The sequence below is a fragment of the Amia ocellicauda genome, chromosome 22 (assembly GCF_036373705.1).
Source record: "Amia ocellicauda isolate fAmiCal2 chromosome 22, fAmiCal2.hap1, whole genome shotgun sequence".
NCBI lineage: Eukaryota > Metazoa > Chordata > Actinopteri > Amiiformes > Amiidae > Amia > Amia ocellicauda.
In genome coordinates this window covers 16,280,782-16,299,647 of record NC_089871.1, presented here as the reverse complement: position 1 = coordinate 16,299,647, position 18,866 = coordinate 16,280,782, and the positions used below count along the sequence as shown (strand labels likewise).

Below are 18,866 nucleotides of genomic sequence, written 5' to 3'. Positions count from 1 at the left end.
GATTTGCAATACAAAATTGCCATTTTTATTTCCTCATCAAACACCTCACCTCGCCAGTGGTAAAGGAATTGAAGTCAGTTATTGTTTCTCAGAGTATAAAAAGGTTTGCACTATAGCCTTCAATGCCAATTTTGTGCCATGCAAAATGGCAACTCAAGAACCTATGCAATCACTTTAGACCCAGGTCGAGTAATTGCTGCAACCCAGTGGTTTTAGATTGGTCCCCCCCTACCGAGCAGTTCAGGAGTGCTTTCTAGCTGAGATATGGACAGACAGGATTACTGGAATACCTCAGACTGCTCTTCAGCTTCTCAGGCCTTGCTTTTACAGAATTCAGAATGCCTCCACTCGATCCATTGCCTAAACTGAAAACCCAAGCTTGCTGTGCCAAATTAATCTTTCCTCTTCAATTTTTTTTTTTCAGGGGGTGGGGGACCTTATCTCCACAGCAGATATAGCGGGGGGAACCTTGGAGTTCCTCCAGAAAAAAGGCCATATATTGGCAACCGGCAATCAACAAGCGGTGTTTGTTGTTAACCCACATGAAAATAACATTGTTAAATGTAGGCGAGAGGTTATGTGCACAGATACCCTATTTTCCACAGTGCAAGACCTGAAATCCTTTGAATGTTTGTTGTGCTTTACTTTAAAACTGAAGAGACTCTCTCTTAATTTCCTGTGTCCCATTTCCACCTTGGGAGAGATCTGAAGGTCTGGAAAGATTTACAAATGCACCTGTTATGTGTCTCTTGAAAAGATGGATTTATCACTGTAGCAGGCTAACATCTGCCCCCAGAATGTATTTAGGTGTAATGCAAAAATGTTCTGCAATGGCTTAACCATGAACTATATTTTTATTAATCATTAATCTTATTTTATTACACGCTATACACTGATAGAAAATCAAAAGCAATCTGCCTGTAATATGCATCCAGACGTCAGTAAAATGAACTGGAAGACCTCTGCATTTCCTTTCCAAGTACATTGTCAGTTTTAGGGTTTTCACTTTCCACATAGTCAAACTGGCAATTTAGGTTGATTACAGAGAATAATCAGGACATTTTGGATGTTCAGTTTCTATTGCTCTTTGCTGTCCATCAAGTCAGATAAACTAGTCTTACTTGTTTTATATTTGAAATAAATTAAACAACTTCTCGGATATATAATTATCTCGCTCAGCCTCAACCTTTTAAAGTTTTTGAAAAAGATCAATTTACCCAACAGCTTTTGTTTAAAATAGCTTTCTCCCTACCTACCAGTAACTGCATACCTTTTATCCACATAGCTATGAATAAAAAAATACATCACTCTTATTTAAAGGAAAATCTCAACTTTAACTGTATGTGTTTTCCTCAAATAACTAACAATATATATATATATATATATATATATATATATATATATATATATATATATATATATATATATAATCTCCTTGCAATACATGACTAACTCTCAGGTCTTTAACCTGCACAGCCGAGCAGCATCAGAGCTAAAATAACCTTTTGAGACATCACTACTTTCTTTTTCTTCCTCAGACTGGCCCAAAGATTTAAAAACTAATTTAACTCTCTAAGTGCTACCTCAGTGCTCATGGGTCTGACAGAATCCTGACCAGTATCTAAAGGTTTATAATTTTCCTTTGGTTTCTCAGATTTGAATAGATTTTTCTGAATGCAGGTGAATATTGTATTCCTAGTGATGCAGACAAAAAGAAAGTGAACTGAACTGGGTCAGACTTTCAAACAGGGAAATTAACGTTTCCATGTCTGTAATTGGTCACTGTATTTTAAAACTGGTTGACACAAAATTTAACACAAGAAGAAAAAAAAGTGTACAGACTCATGCACAGATATGTGCCATATGACCAAAACCACTGATCTAATGGAAAAATACTAAGAGTTCACAGTGTAATTCATTCCTGCTTTGCTCTCAATGATGCTTGTCTTCCCGCAGCACAGTTCAGTAAGTTGGTCTCTGCAGTCTCTTTTCGATTTGCCGTGCCAGTTGATCCCAGAGGTGTTCAATGACAATGAGATCAGGACTGAGCAAAGAAATTAGAGGCTTTCCACCTAATTCTGTGACATTCCTAGACATGATAGGATTATGTTGATTGATGTACAAGCCCACCAATTCTGGCGGTACACTGATGTCCAAAATTTCACAAAATATCTAGTGCACACACAAAACTAAAAAACCCACAAATAGCTATAACCTCTGTTACAATCCATTACTAGAGCAATTTAACTTGATCCCATTACCTTTGATCACATTACAATATATTACTAGCATTTTGCTTACAGTTTTTATTTTTCTAAATCAAGAATAAACTGAAAATGACGCTTGCCTCTTGACTTGGGGAAAATATGCTCTCTCCTGTTTTCCTCTAATTGCTCCGGCTGTTGATACGCAAACAAACCAAGGAAAGCTGCACATATTTGAATAAGGACATTAGTCAGAAAACAAGTTAGCGAATTTAGCAGAGTGTCTGTTGACAGCAGACTTCGAACTGCATCTGGAAAAGATTTTCTGATGGGCACACCCTTCTGCACAAAACCACATCTTCTCACTCTCTTCAACCACAAAAAAACATCCCATTCTTTCACAAATGTATTCACAGAGACTCCCACACTTCCATCTTACGAAAGTAAAAATCATATACCAGGGACATTTTCAAAAATCTTTGTTAAAGCTGGAGACCGGATGTTTTTGTTTTGTTTTGTTTTTTAATGTTGTTGTTCTTGAATTCTGCCCTTAAATGTAAAAACATATCTCTGAAAGGAAGTTTATTGTGGTGTAGCTTGCAGCCAGGACCAGAGTCAGCCAGAATGGAAAAATACATCTGAAAAATAAAGTTAACGAATAACTGATTAAAACCCAGGGAGCAATTATATTAAAAAAACATTGTTCTTAGTTACCTTTTCTAAATTTCCTTCTGTAAGATCCACATATAAGAGCTAAAGCAATTGCTTTTTGGTGTGTACTTTCACTAAAAGGATACAAAATCTGAAAAGCTAATTAATTCTAAGTACTATCTTGCTCTGTTGCCATGTTTACACCATTACATTTTCCAGTCTTGTTTGTGCCCTGGAAAGTCGTACATTACTGTATATTTAAAACATGGCTTTCAACATGTCATTTGCACTGTACACTGTAGGAAACTAAAATGTGGATCCTGTGGATCCTGTTTACTTTCTGCTGCAGCAGCAAATCCAATCTGGGATTAAGTGATGTAAACAAATATTGCAACACAACACTCACAATTTTACACTCAGTAAAAAGGCATCAGACAGCCCTGAAACAATTCTGCATTACGACTGCTAGTTGCCTGTCCGCCTCTGTGATCACAATTGTTATTATTCTGAGGGAAGCAACACTGAAACGATACTGCTAAACCAATCAAATGAATGCAATAGAAAGCTAGGTCCGTTTAAAAATGTCTCACTTATCATGCAACATCACCAATACAGATACATTCCAGAATAAATACTTGCCATGTCTCTGTGTTACTCTCTGTTTCCAGTAAGCGCAAGGCACTGTATGGATCTGGTCCCAGAGAAGCCTAGAAGAGGGGAAAAGTGTTTAATAATTGCAAAAGGGACACAGGTTTTTTTAATGCCTTAATAATGTAGTCACCTGTAACTTGAACCTCATCGACTTTTCAGAAAAAAACAGTATACAGATTATCATAATACAGATGTAAGATTTTAGTGGGTGAAATAAACAAAAATAAACCGTTTACTACTACGTACATAGCTATGTCTTTCATTGGGTGCATGAAGACAAACATTCTAAGCAATTACATTAAGTTATGGCAAAAGTTTCATCCTTTTAGAATAGGCAGTCACAGTTATATCTCTGCTGAAGCCTCCATATACTATGACTCAGTGTATGTATTTAGGCCTGTGAAGTGAACAGGCCAGTGAACATGAGAGAACTAGCATTTTTGTGGCATTTGAACGTGTGTTTGAGTACAGAAAGAAACAGACAATGTGTTTCGTACAGGATAGCTTTTTCACTCTGCTCCTTTCTCTTTCTCATTTTTAAATTCGCCCCACCCCCTCTGCCCTTGAAGATGCTGTGAATCAGAATGATGGAAGGGAAAAGAGAGAAAGAGATTGTCTTCTGTGAAAGGAAAGAGATTGTATCTATGGGTGGCATGTCAATTGCAAAAGCTTTTGCAGAGATGGTGTTTAGAATATTTCGATCATTTGAAAAAAAAGAAAAAAACACTCAAAACCTCTTCAAGTTTCACTTTTCATGTTAACGGATTTTAACAGAGGCAGGTGAAACTGATTGGTCTGTTATTTGGTGAGGAGTAGTGGTTAGGGCTCTGGGCTCTGGACTCTGGAGTACAGGGTTGTGGGTTTGATCCCAGGTGGGGGCACTGCTGTTGTATCCTTGAGCAAGGTCCTTTATCTAGATTACTCCACTAAATAATTTCTTTAAGTACTGTTGGAAATATACCATCTGGCCCAGGTGATTTGCTTGTTTTTAATTCTGCTAGTCCATTTAGTACCTCCTCCTCATTTATCATGATCTCTCTTAGGGTTTAACTGGACTGATTGTTAACCAGTGGCATGTTATCTGTTTTTTCTTATGTAAAAACCTCTATGAAATACTCATTTAGAACATTTGCCACATCTTGTTTGTTTTCCAAGATACTTAAATTTTTGCCCTTTTTCTGTTTCACCTCCTCCTTTATTGACTTCTTGCTGTTGTGGTATTGAAAAAAGCTCTTTGCATTAGTTTTAGCTCCAAGAGCTATGTTTCTTTCTATTTCTCTCTTTGCTTTCCTGATCCCTTTCTTGAGATCTCTTTGCAGTTCAACATATTCTTTGTATTTTGTTCAATCTCCATCCCTTTTGTATGCACTATACAACATTTTCTTTCTCTTGATATTTTTTTGCATAGTTCTATTAAACCATTTTGGCCAATGTTTTTTGGTCCTCAATTTGATACGTTTTGGTACAAATGTCTCCCGAGCCTCAAGTAGTATATTCTTAAAATATAAACATCCATTTTCAAGTCTGTTTCCAGTTTGCTCCAGTCCAACTCATCTAAGTGCCGCCTCATACTTTCAAGGTTTGCTTTTCTAAAATTGTAGACCATTGTCTTAGACTTTGTCCTTGTTTTTTGAAAAAAATGCCTCAAAGCTAACCATATTGTGATCACAGTTTGCCATTGGTTCTCTAACTAGTGTCCCTCTGACTCTGTCTTGGTCATTTGAAAAGATCAAGTCAATGAATGCACTCTCCCTGGTTGGTTCCCTGACAACTTGAGTTAGAAAGCAGTTATTTACCATCTCAACCATTTCTATTTCTGCTTCTGTAGTCCCAACTGGGCTTTCCCAGTCTATGTTTGGGAAATTGAAATCCCCCATTATAACAGCCACATCCTTGCTACATGCAGTCCTGATCACACCGTACAATGCAACATCTTTCTGAATATCTGAGTTGGGTGGTCTGTAACACACTCATACTGATCCTCCGGATCTTTTGTTCAAAAGTTTAACCCACAAAGATTCTGTTCTGCTACTGGGATCTAATTTGAGTTCTTCTGCCTCAATGTCATTTTTGATATATAATGCTACCCCACCACCTCTTCAATTTTGCTTGTCCCTCCTAAACTGTGTGTATCTTGTCTGTCTCCCTGGCCATGCACGTGGTACCAGAAGTATTTCAGAGAAAACTACAGTGGAGGTTCTGCTCTTTAGTTTCTTTCCTAACTCTGTAAATTTGTTTTGCAGAACCTCTGCCCTACCTTTTCCTATGTCATTGGTTCCAATGTGGACCATGACCAATGGATTCCCCCTGGCTTTGGCCAGTAGCCCATCTACTAGTTTAGGGAGATCTGCAACCTGAGCACCAGGTGGGCAAGATACCATGCGAGTTTTGTCTATCTGCCTCCAATTCACACCTAACTGGCTCTACCTGGCTCCACCTGGAACAAAATTCCTGCTAGTCCTTGACTAAATCACCTTTCTACAGACTTGCTATATAAAGAAAGTCTAATTTTCATGCTTGACACAGGTGGAATGGGTAACGTGTTCGACTGAGCATATAGAAGGGTTGTCCACTGAACACTCACAGTTACAGAGTTGGGCTGCCACAGAACAGGGGTGGGAGACTCCATTGTCGACCCGAGGGGAGGGAATCGCTCTCCTCCAGGAGGGTGGAAGGTACCAACAGGTGGGGTGTTCACTGCCATTGGTGTCCATGTCCTGGGTGGTGTCATCATTGTAAGTGATTGGGGCCAGGGGCCTCTCTGGGGGTTCAATCCGGTCTGCCCCCATCCCGGCACAGCCTGCTGAGGACCCCAGACCCCGGCTGCACCCCAGAAGTCCAGTGAAGTGGGGGCCTGAGCTCCATAGGGCCCCTGCTGGCCCCAGGCAGCTGCAGATGGTGGACTGAAGGACGTTGCCCCCAAAGGCTGCCCAGAGAAATGGGGAGGCATCTGGGGTACCCAAGGGTTCTGCTGAGGAAGCCCTGAACCAAAATCCAAAATTAGTATTACTTGTACAAATTACTGCTTGTACAAATTGCATTAGCAAGACAGAACAGCACTTCTCATATTTTAGCTCCACTTTAAATATCCAGTACTGGTTGTGTAGGCATATATCATTTGGAGATGGCAATTCATAAAACTCAATGCTGCTGATCAACAGAATTCATCGAAGCCCTGAGCACTGAGATTCTACAATAAATTACAATAATTCCTGTGCAGGATGTTTTTGCACCCTTCTGCCTTTACTTGGGAGAGAATTACACTACTATTGTGCTTGCCACCAAAACTTGAAAGTAAAATGATAAGATAGGTCTGGAGGGACTACAGCAGGCCAGGAGTGCAGACATGCCGTTTGTTTCATTGGGAAGGGCTGCAAGAAAGCTGGACCATACTTTACTTGAGATGCACTGGAGGTTGCTTTTGAGTGGTCTGCCAGGATGGCATCTCCTGTACTCACCGTTGTGGTAGAGATCCAGAGGACTGGTGGGGCTCTGTGGAGTGGAAGGACTAGCTGGCAGGGTGGTGGCAGGTGGGGAAAATACAGCTGACAATTCATCTCTTGAAGAGCTCTGAGCACAGACAGGCAAGCACAGCTAGGTTAGAGAAGCAGAGAGAACTGAAGGGAACAGGAGGGTCAACGATCATCCTGAAGGTTTTCACTGGCCATCAGGCATATCACTTACTTCTTCAAAATCTTTAAACCACTAACTTAATTCTATGTATATTAGAGACGAAGGAATTGTAGCTGCTATTTTCACATCCTTGTCTTGGCAACTTTGTTTGGATACATAATCCCAAACGAACGAGATCAAACACCTTCTTAGGTTCTAGGTCCTGTGGGGGTGAGTTGAGTATATTGTTGAACATGTTCACTTCATCCAGAACCTTGTGAGAAAAGGACACAAGAACATCAGGCTTTTTAGTGCAAATATTCAAAACATGTGAGCATACACTGACAAAAGTAGCAGAATTGATTTTAAGGATTGTCCTTGGTTGACAATAGCAGGTAATGCCGGTTGACTTGTGTATTTCTGTCACAAGTTCAGTGGAATACTAAATTCAAATACTAATCACAAGTACAAGCATGGGATTGCAGTTGAAAATTACTGTTACAGGCAGCATGGGATCCAAAATATTCCCACATTAAAACTTGCCTTGCCAAAAGGAATAGGTTGAAGTGTGAAAGGAATTTGTTTTCATTTTTAGTCATTCTTAGTCATTTGTGTTTTTATTTTAATCTTCCGTTCCCAACCAAGAAAGCAACATAATAAAAAGAGAACCCACAAGTGAAAGTTATACATTCTCGAGCCATGCAGAAACAATGGGTTGCTTCTCAGCGGTGAATTCCAAGGCAAAAGCCACAGAAAATGTACCGAAAATGTCCTGCAGCTCACCACCGATTTCTTTCACCTACCTTGTGGACGTTCCCCACTTGCTCATCAAGAAGCAAAGAGGTACCGTTCTGCAAGACATGCATGAAAGCAAAGTAAATATTGAGGTTTTGTGGTTGACATTATACACTCTTTATTACTGTGGTTTTCATTTCCAAGTATGCGTATACTGGAAGGTATCCATAGATCTTGTGAGACATTGAATGTGATTCAATTGGAAAACATGCATCAGGGACAGTAAGAAATAAAATGGAAACAAATATTTTGGGTCTCACCTGTGTTGGTGTGCTCTCCCCGTTGACCTGTGAGAAAACACAAAAGCCAAGGCAAGAAGCATTGGGGTTCATTAAACCTGTAAGGTGGGAAATAAAAATTGAGAAACTGCAAAACTGCAGTTGTTCTTCAATTTACCTCTTTCTTTGCAGCGTGAAGAACAATCTCAGAGACATCTCGGAAATCTTCCATTACAGGATCTGCCTGTTGGGGAAAAGATGATATCCTACTGAAGGGAGACGCTGTGGAACTTTGTTTGCTACTGAAACTGAATATATTAAGGAGGAGAGGAACACAATCCTGATACAGGAAAGATGAGGATGGAAAGTTAGAAATTCCTTTCTCACACATGTTTTCTTCATATATACTTAAGAAAGATAAGGTCAAGCTAAAAGGTCAGGCCAGAAGGTAGTTTGACCTCTGTTTGTTATTTACGATGAGCATCTTGGAGAATATGATTTGAGTGTCTGCTCCCTAATCCTAGTATTGACCTATGAACTCTGTCCTCTAATGATATATATTCTGCTTAGCTAGCATTTAAGATAACAACTTGTAAGTAAGTAATGACTTATTAATTATATCCAGATCTTTGACTTCTGTGTGTATAAAATGCTCTGACTTTTAGCATGGAGTGAGAGCTAAATTCACTGTTGTTCTCCACGCTGTGTGTAATAATGGCATTGCAACGAACCTGATTGAAGACTGAGTTTCTTCCACATTACCTGGCGACGAGGACGGGACTGCTAACCCTGACGGAGAGGACTGGAGTGGCCAGACCAGTGACTAGCAAAGCCGCGCTTTATACCTTTTAATAAGGTATGGGAGCCTTTTAAATTCCCTACTGCGGTGCTTTGCTTTCACTTGTCTGCTCACCTGGCCCTCTGACGATCAGGTAACGCCATCTATATTTGAAATAAACGTTGTTGCTTGCCTTATATCAAGGCAGGAATTGTTTTCCTGTTTTATTTCTCCAAGCTTGACTGAGTTCTCTCGCTTTTAAAGAAACAAGGTATTTTTAAAAAAAAGGTTTTTTTATAACTCCTAGAAATGACAATAAACTATAAGTAGGTCTTTTTTTTCATTAAGTTATATACGAGTTATATAAATGCAAACATTTAAAAACATGTTATTATTCCTATATAGGATTTATTATCATTTGTGTTTGTTTATTTTAATTTTTTTCTCTGTCTTTTTATTGTTATTATTTTTGTGGGCTAGCACGCCTTGGTTATTGTGTAAAATACGATAAATTAGATAATGGGTGGGAACAATGCCAGCAAAATGGGCGACCCGCCAGCAAAAGGTACAAATGTAATGTATATGTGAGCTTTTAACAGCTAACTGGTGGCTAAAATGGACCAGTTTAACCATTTCTAACGGAAACCTATAAAACCTTTTCCAGAAAGGTCCAGTAGTCAGCAGGAGGTTAAAATAAGAAACAGTCTAAATGTTAGCATAGTATACCCCGACACACACACACACTGAATCATTATATTAGTTTTATACTGGTCACAATGATGGAATCATGTATCACCGAGAAATTATATCCTACTAATGTTATCCCCTAGGGGTCAACAGCAAGGAGAACAAATATTAATTTATGTTGCTCTTGACCGGACTGGAATTCAAAACAAACGTAGGAGACAGTGCAAACACATGCCTCTCGGTGCCCTTTGGTCGAGATCGTTTAAAGTTCTCATTAAGAAATTCTTGGCTTTGATCAATAGCTATAACGCTACCTGCCATTAGGATTTCTAATGGACCACAGAAGTGCTGTCTTGTGTGTGGCGACTTAAAAGGATTCTCTATCTGGTCGTGGGAATTGAAATGAACAGTCTTCATGTGGATGTTCTTAACTACAGAGAAAGGGGGTGAGGAGTGATCTATGCCTGTCTTTGCTTATCAAGCTCAGTGGATTTTGATGGTGGAATAAAGCAAAGCCTTCAGGGAAATGCAAGGAAAAATTCCCCTCAGCACACTTTTGCTTGTGTCACTTTTGTCATGATCTGAAATATGAGAAACGGGGCAACACTCTGTGGAGAGCAGCAGGGGAGACAGAAGATTTATTGCATTGCTGATTTCACAGATATATGATACTGCTGCAGAGAGTGGGGTCAGATCTGACCTGCTGTCTGAGACACAACAAAAAGTGCCTTGTCCCTTGCAGTCACCAAACGAGTGACAACCTGCTAAGCCAAGAAAAACACTATCGTGAAGGAGGAGCTTTGAAGACTCCTCTAAGCCTTTAGGAGTCATGTCAAAGCAATTGATTGATGTAGTCAAATTTGGTCCAATGTTCTATGTCTAGGGCACCATCAAGTGGGGGGAAACAAAAAATGTGTAAACCATAAAATCTTCAGTCACTGGGTGCAGGCTAAAGCTGGCAAACATAAGTGTTGAGACCACTCGCTTATGCCCAACCCCGTGAGTGAGGTTGCTTATGTGTGCCCAGGGAAACTTCATTTAGGGCATCACTTACCCTTCGCTGACCCTGTCTAGGTTAATGTCATTATTAAGTGTAATAGCAAATGTGTATTTAATATTGTTACATAATTAACCTTGTTATGTATGCTTCAAGCAGTTGAAGTCCATTATATTGTGTGTAAAATGAGGCAACTGTCGCAATCTCAGTGAAGTGCTTGTTTTTTCCCAACCCTTGCAGAGCCTAAACAACATAAATGAATAAATCATCTTACTGCGTTGGCCATTTTGATGAAGAAGAGTCTGTAGGTGCCCTCGTGTCCAAAGACGTAGGCAAAGGCTCGAGGGTCACAGTCGTCTTTCTTCAGGAAGCTAATGTGCTCCAGTGCGTGTTCATGTTCTGGCAGCTGGTGAAACGTTTATGGGATAAACATGGACAAATCAGGGTCAGGTAGGATCCAGATGGAAACAAAACTTTTAAATTAAAACATGTAGAACATCTGGCCCCCTCCAAATTTTTGAAATTGTATACGGATATGAATCTCACTGCCAGAAACCATGACTGAACAACATCATTAATATTATCTTTCATAACAGTAAAATACAAATTATTTCCTTCACTGTGACTCTTAGCTTTGCCCATTGTTTGTGTACTTTGCGTTCCATGTAGGACCTCAACCACTTTATCAAAACACAAACTTGTCATGGAAGTTCTGTAGTATTCCCAGACTCGGTGGGTTACTTTTGGACTTCAAAAAGTGTTTTCTCTGCAAATAAGATCTTATGAAGGATGCAGGCAAGCCAGGAAATACAAAAGGGCAGTTGATTTTAGTTTCCATTAATGTGAAACATCTTGGAGATGTGCTTGTAGCAGCACCATAAAATGAAAGAATGTTAAAATATAGTCATTGTCAGCCTTCCAGGGGATGAGGGTTGTAGTGCTCAGCTGAGTTTATGAATAACTGAAAAAGTGAAAAGGTAGAAAACAGAAGGTACTAGTGATTATGCAAGAGAGAGAAGGATGGAGACAGAGAGAGAGAGGGGGGGGGGGCATTGAAGACTGAACTGCACATACAGAAAACAGTGAGTGAAAGAAGGGCTTTCAGACACCCTGTAACAAAATATTTTGGAATCATTTGAAAATCTAGTGTATATCACAGTCTTTCAAAGTTTTTTAATCGGGCAGACATACAGACACACATTTATTGTTGATTTAAATACATATTTCCACCTCTGAAATCATGTAGTTCCCCAGTCAATTCCTCAAGTTAAAAAGGATGCTGCTCAGAGATTCTCTCTCTCCAACAAATCCCATGCTTTGGTAGAGGCCTACCTACCCCTGTCTTCTCGTCAATGATTTTTACACCTGCTGTGGACACCTTCAGCCAGATCCTCTGCTTGTGTTGCCCTTTGTTCCGAGAGGCCACCTCCCAACCCTAAGAAACAACACCAACACAAAACCATGGGAGCAAGAACTGTGTTTCTCTTTTCCATTTCTTTCTGATTTCATCAGCCTCATAAACCCTCATCAGCCTTATTTCTGTGGCTGTCATTATATATTCTTATCAAATTAAGTCCAAATCAATACTTTGGCCTACTTGCACAATATGAACCTGTTCCCCATCCCCTTCTTATTTAAAAGTAGTAGACATTGGCTTCTTATAATTAACTGAACCACATTTGGTTTGTCATTTGCAATTTAGGCTTTGACTTGGTCTAGGCCTAAGAGCACATGAAAACGGGGCTTTATAATTGTTAGGGATTTAAAAAATAAATTATATATATATATATTCAATAGAGTAAAGCACAACATAATGGGAGAGGACAAATTTAAGGTAATGTTCCATGATGGCGGGGAATTGGTTAATCTGCCAAACCCTTGCAATACACAAGAAGAAAATTGAATGTTGTTTTGTTTCATAATTCCATTACCTTGAGCTTCATCATGGAGTCCAGACACATCTTGTCTCCCTGGGGATTAGACACAATGTCCATCCCGATCAGCTTGGCTTTATAACGGACTCCATCGCCCTGGAACCGGGCACTCAAGTAGGCTTGGGTCTTCTCATATACTGTTGTGGGAAAAACAGCACAGGTGGAAAAATGTCATCAGTGACATTCCTCCAAAACATATACTGAGAGTGAAACCTAGCTATATGAGTAAGTGTAATATATATATATATATATATATATATATATATATATACACTTGTATGCAAATATTTGGGTACCCCTGGCCAAATTACATGTTTTCTTGATTTTCTAAGTGAAAAGGAGTTCTGCAGTGAATAAACTTAAACTTGACATATTTCTTAATTGACTTGTTAGGCCTTAAGTCAGGTGATGACAATTCCAGAGCTTAATACATTCTCTGACTCTTCAAAGCTCTCAGGGTGTTGTGCTTACATTCAACAACCATGGGCTCCTCTAAGCAGCTGACTGAGCTTCCTGCTTGCAATTTCCACTGTCCGAAATGTCATTAAGAAATTAAAGTTAAGGGGAACTATTGAAGTCAAGACAAGATCTGGGAGACCAAGAAAAATCTGACATAGAACTGTTCGTAGACTGTACAGGAATACAAAGCAAAAAACCCAAATCGCTGCAAAGGACCTGCAGGAGGGTTTAGCTGGCACAGGAGTAGTTGCTTGCACAAACATGATCTGCATGGAAGAGTCATCAGAAGGAAACCTTACCTGCAATCTCATCACAAAAGTCAACATTTGAAGTATGCAACACAACACTAAGCCAGATAAGCCAGAGGTTGGACATTAAAACAAGACAATGATCCAAAACATACCTCAAAATCTACCATGAACTACTTAAAGAAACGAAAGATTAAGGTTTTGGAATGGCCTTCATAGTCTCCAGACTTGAATATTATTGAAAATCTGTTGGTAGATCTCAAACATGTAGTGCATGCAAGACGACCTAAGAATATTTCAGAATTAGAAGCGTTCTGCAAGGAAGAGTGGGAAACAGTTCCTAAAGCAAGGACAGAAAGACTGTTAGTTGGCTACAGGAAATGTTTGGAAGCTGTGATTTCTGCCAAAGGGGGGCCCAAACTTTTGCACATGTCACATTTATGGTTTAATTGTTTTCAATCTGTTAAATTCAGCAAATAAATAGTAACTGTGCATTAAAAATTGCAGAAATATGTCAAATTTAAGTTTGTTAGCTGCAGAGGTGATCTATGCCTGAAAATCAACACAACATGAACTATGGCCAGGGGTGCACCAACTTTTGCATAGAACTGTATGTACATATATATCAACTATACATATTTAGAAGAAATCAGAACACTGCTTCGGCCTTTGAAGGACATCCCATGAATACCTAAGTAAGATTTCTTTATTTATTGTGCTGCTAAGAAATTGTGATAAGCTACAATCAGGCATTGGCTCTGAGAGGTAAAAGGGAAGTGCAAATATTTAATCTATGTAGATTACTGTGGAATACAACAGAACAAAGGAGAATTTATCCATGTTCTTCTACTCCCTCAGAACTCTGTTGAGAGTTTCTTGGTAAAAATGCTTGGTAGTTTTGACTTTTTAACCAAGAATTTTATCTCTACTTATTCACTATAGATCCACCGCACTTCACTACACTTGAAACATATGCTAAGTTCTGTGCGATTGCAATCTAATCTAATAGTGTATTTTAGTGAACTACACTGATAGTGTGGTAAAAGTATTAAAGCTAAGTACTTTGAATACAGTGGAAAACAGTAATTGACTAGCGTAGGTTACAAAACGTTCTGTATCTAACAGATTTCAAACACCTCAATTTCTCAAAACTAGTTTGAATTGGTAAGAAGATGAGTTTGTTGATATGGGAGATGCGAACTCTGTTTGACATGGTTATGTTGGCAGTCTGCAGTTTGGAAAGGGATGCATTCTCACGGCAGCATCCATACAGTAAGGTCAACAGTTGTGCGCCTCTTGCCAAACTCTGACTCAGCATCCAATACACCATAGACGTCTATAGGCTAATGCAACATGCAGGATGTAAGTATGAATTACGAATGCTGTACGTTTTTAATTTATGGGGTGCAGTCTCTCTTCCCGAAAAGAGAACAAAATCAAAAATGATTCACATTTCTTTGAACAAAATCAGTTTAAAGAGTTTTTATATACAGGTTTTTTTTTCAGTAGACCAAAAAGCTTTTTAAGTAAAATTATGTTTTCTATTTTCTTATTTGCAGCTCAGACAAAATTGGAGGCTTTTCTTTACACAGAGAAGTTTGAGGTGGGAGGTCTTAATTGCTTTGTTAAATGTAGAAGAATAAAAAGCTTCAAAATATAAATGAATACCATCCTAAGGTATCAGAGTTGCTTGTTATAGATTCCCCATGGTTTACCAACCACTTGGTTAATAAATACATCAAATTTGGAGACAGCCATTAAATTAAATGACATTTTAATGCTTCAGTATATCAACTTTTCACTCCAGGGACCTAGGATCAAGGCTGGGATTAGATCAACATTTTGACCCACCTGCTAATAGAAAACTACAGAACTGTACTCAGTTGTGGCTTCATGTTTAGTTAGATGACACTTTCTTCTAATCAGAAATGTAACTGCTACTGTATTGGTTTTTAGTTTGCTATTAGCGGGTGGGTCAAAGTTTTGATTTAATCCCCCCAAGTCCAGAATTAAATCTCAAGCAGCGCTTTTATGACGAGATAGGGAACCATAGTGTGGCAGGTTAATGTTCAATTCTTGTCTTTCTAATTGTGGTTTTCACTCAAAATGTGCAAAGCCTTGCACATTTTATTAGTACGAGCCATCTCAACATCAGCGTGTGGACTGTAACCCCTTAAGCATTGAGATATTTTAGTAGGATGCACCCGTTCCCACTAGCTCTATTTTACTGTCATCCTGTAAAATGAAAACACAAAATAAGGTATTAGTCCATAAAACCAAGGGTGTTTTGAATCATTGTTAATTATTATTCAGTTCCTTGGCTGACACTTTTACATTGCTTATTTATATAGCTGTGCTTTTCCTTGAGTAAAACGTTCCTTCTTTATTCACACAAGAGCAATGATTCACACAGGATTTGAACCCACATAGCACCAGTTATAAAGCTGTAAATGCCACTCCAGAGACAAGCGCCAGTACAAGCAACTGCAGCAATCTGTGTTTCCTCGGCAGAACACCCAGAGAGTCTAGTGCATCTACAGCTTAAAGAATATATCAATGTCTATGACAGATAGCTTAACTATATGGCAAAGACTGGAAGACATAAGAGCTAGAATCCGTCATATTCAGCTATAATATTAGAAGACTGAAGAGTTACAATCCATCATATTCAACTGCAATAAATGTCAATCGATGGTTGCAAAATGCAAGTCCACACAATTGCCTTGTGATTCCTGGACACCGCTTGAAGAGGGAGGATAGTGTAGAGATGCAGACTCAACATTTCTCAGATTACAGATAAGCCTTATCAGCAGGTCATAAGATGTCATTTCCAATCCAGGTGATAACAGCCATGGGACGGGTCATTAAAATCGTGTTAATGGGTTTATGGTGGAACCAAAATAAAGGGGGGGGGAAAACAAAATCTAGTGGGATTTGTTTTATTTGGCAGAACATATAATACTTTGTGCGTATGTGTGTATGTCATTTCTTGCCAATTTGGCTGTTTTCCGCCTGTGCTTAATTGTGAAAAAAAGGAAAAACATCAGTATGAGCCTAAACATGAGGGACTTTGTGAAGGAGTTCTTCAAGTCCAAATATAGAATACTTATACTTGTTATATTGAAGCGATAGAGCACTCAATCATTTCCAATGCTTAATTGAATTATCTATATGCCTATATTATTAATGCCAAAAATAAAATGTTAATAAGCCCCTCCTGTAGGTATATTAGCCCCACCCCCTTCCACAAGAAGATGGACATTATGTATCAGAATACAGAAACTAATTGACACATTCTACACATGACCTCTTACCTTTCTTGCTGGTCCGCCTGCTCTTCAGGGGTGTCTGGGTCTGGAGTGGCCCATTCAGAGCCAGTGCTGACTCTTGTTCCGTTGGCATGGCAAAAGTGGATCACAAGCGGGGTTTCAGTGGCCAGAGTTAAAGGTGCTCAGTTGGGCATCACCACTCCAACTTTGAGGGAGAGAGAGGAGACAGGAAGAGGAATGAGGGGTAGAAGAGTGCAGGGGATGCATAGATGAGTCAGACACAGGCCCTCAAAATAAATTGGAGGTTTTATTTTTTACAAATGCTCAATCCTTGCACAAGGAGAGATGCTAGGAATTAGCAAAACGGCTTCAGCATATTTAGGTACTTTGTGAAGCACCTTCAAACTCAAGGAACGCCCAAGGAGGAAACTAAGGAGGAAATGAAACTGAATTGGTTGAATACAACAATAGGTTAAGCATCAATGCATGTAATCTTGGATGTAAAAAGCTTTCGCCTTACTGTCTTCCAGTGAGGGTAACTATAATAACCAATGATGCACACTCTAGTCAGGAAATACAAAACGTAAAGTTTACACAGCAAAAAAAAACAGTTTACAGTACACTAACAGTTTGTTGAAAAGGGACACATGTTTGCATCTCTCATGCTTTCCCAATGGTGGGAAAACGTCTAAGTATATGTCAATTTGTTGACAATAAAACATAATTATTTATATTGAGGAAGATATTAATATGGCTTCTATTTGATTGTTTTACTCAGGATCTTCACTAATCATACACTTTGGAAATTGAGCCATATACTTAATAGTTTAAGAAATGGCAGCAAGCAAAAAATGTTTTTTTGACAGAATAATATAATCAACAAAACTTAAAATACTGCTGAAAGCAGCTACAATATGATTTTTTTCATGACACCTAATATGTCTTAATGTCATTAAACATGCATTTTAAGAAACTCTTCCTTTTCAATAGAATGAACACAATGACGCTGAATAATTTCCAAAAATGACACAAATTCTTTACTTGACATAGCACATTCATCACAATTCTCTAGAATTCATCCTTTTCATAGTTATTTGGAATAAGTCCAAAAATATTTTACAAGAGTCTATAGTCAGCAAACCACAGAAAAAGCCCTGTTTGAAAATGGATATATATCAGTACACAGACTTTTAAGGAAAGCTAAAAGCAAATAGAACTATATTCATACAGAACATATTCAGCAAATCAGGAGGTGAAAACCCTACTACAAATTAAATGCTTCTGTTTGTAGTCAATGGATAGAGTTAACAGGAATTCAGATCAGGATGTCTCTTACCTTCTTAGAGTCACGTCCTCTCTGCTCACGTGCTCCACTGCTCTTAGAGCTTTGTGAACCTGCTTGCCAAGGTGCATCATGGGAGCGTAAAGGTCATTGGCTGGTGACACATTAACACCCTGCATTTCTGGCAATACTGAAACTCTAAACCTGATTGTACTTGGTTTTATTTTCTTAGACTGCACTGGACACCTTTCTCTGATGAGAAGTTTTCTCTACATCCTCTCTCGTGTGGATCGGCATGGGGGACAAATCAAGGAAGTATACACTTTTATATACACAATCCGAGAACTTGAACGACATTGTCTTTGGCTGTGGTGGATAGCATTCATTCAAAGTGTGTAACACAGAAGAAAAAACTGTGTCACAAAACTAGGTGGAACAAACAACAATTGTGTGGTCAGGCCTAGCATTAAAACAGGTGAAATACCTTGTACATATTCACAAATTCATTAATTAAACTTGAGTCACTTGAGTCTTCTGAATCCAGATCATGTTTCTGATCGGCCTGGGCTGAAGCTGGAGTAACATGTTGCTCATTGGCCTGGGCTGAAGCAGGAGTAAGATGTTGCTCTTTGGCCTGGGCTGAAGCTCTGAAGTCTACCTTGGAGGGGTTGTGAGTAGTGCAGATCTTTGGGTACTTACAGAAACAGCTGACAACAACACCTGATGTGTGCTGAGTATTCCATTGACAGGTTGGACACATGGGAGTAACTCATCAAATTTGTCAATATCTGACTCCTCAATATTTGAATTGGATGTTGGGCAGATTTTTGTTGGAGAGGAAATCAAACACATCTTTTGGAGACTGGAAATCATTGCTGCTTTGTATGTGCTTGTCAGCCATACTTTTCACTGTACCTCCAACCCCATCTGGTGCACCTTTCCCATGTGCTCTTTCGGATTAAAATGCCAAAATACCTAATGACATTATCCTTCAAGAAAAGACTGTGGCCATAATAGTAATGGGCAATGGCCATAACCATTACATAACAAAACAAAACAACCAATGTTTTTGTTTTTAATG

At 38.9% G+C, this 18,866-nt stretch overlaps 1 protein-coding gene across 2 annotated transcripts; it reads right to left on the bottom strand.

Annotated features, from left to right (window-relative positions):
• Positions 1-835: 835 nt before the first annotated feature.
• On the bottom strand, positions 836-17,902 carry LOC136718200 (disabled homolog 2). 2 transcript variants are annotated; one of them, XM_066695846.1, is made up of 13 exons: positions 17,840-17,902; positions 16,549-16,708; positions 12,525-12,664; positions 11,930-12,028; positions 10,868-10,999; positions 8,310-8,375; positions 8,174-8,200; positions 7,922-7,969; positions 7,324-7,392; positions 6,965-7,100; positions 6,091-6,488; positions 3,495-3,562; positions 836-2,842 (listed from the first exon to the last, which is right to left on the bottom strand). In XM_066695846.1, coding segments are annotated over exons 2-13 (1,272 nt in total). In that variant the 5' UTR covers positions 16,637-16,708; positions 17,840-17,902; the 3' UTR covers positions 836-2,841. The 2 variants fall into 2 exon arrangements, with proteins under 2 accessions (XP_066551943.1, XP_066551944.1); XM_066695847.1 differs by having other exon boundaries at positions 6,965-7,076.
• Between the last annotated feature and the right edge of the window lie 964 nt (positions 17,903-18,866).

What these genes read in the sequence shown, in the direction of transcription:
- LOC136718200 (XM_066695846.1), bottom strand. Translation starts at nt 16,636, where the DNA reads ATGCCAACGGAACAAGAGTCAGCACTGGCTCTGAATGGGCCACTCCAG. An exon ending in ACTCCATGATGAAGCTCAAG is followed by an intron (nt 12,029 to 12,524) that starts GTAATGGAATTA and finishes GTTGTTTCTTAG; the next exon opens with GGTTGGGAGGTGGCCTCTCG. An exon ending in GGCAGCCCAACTCTGTAACT is followed by an intron (nt 3,563 to 6,090) that starts GTGAGTGTTCAG and finishes CCCCTCTTCTAG; the next exon opens with GCTTCTCTGGGACCAGATCC.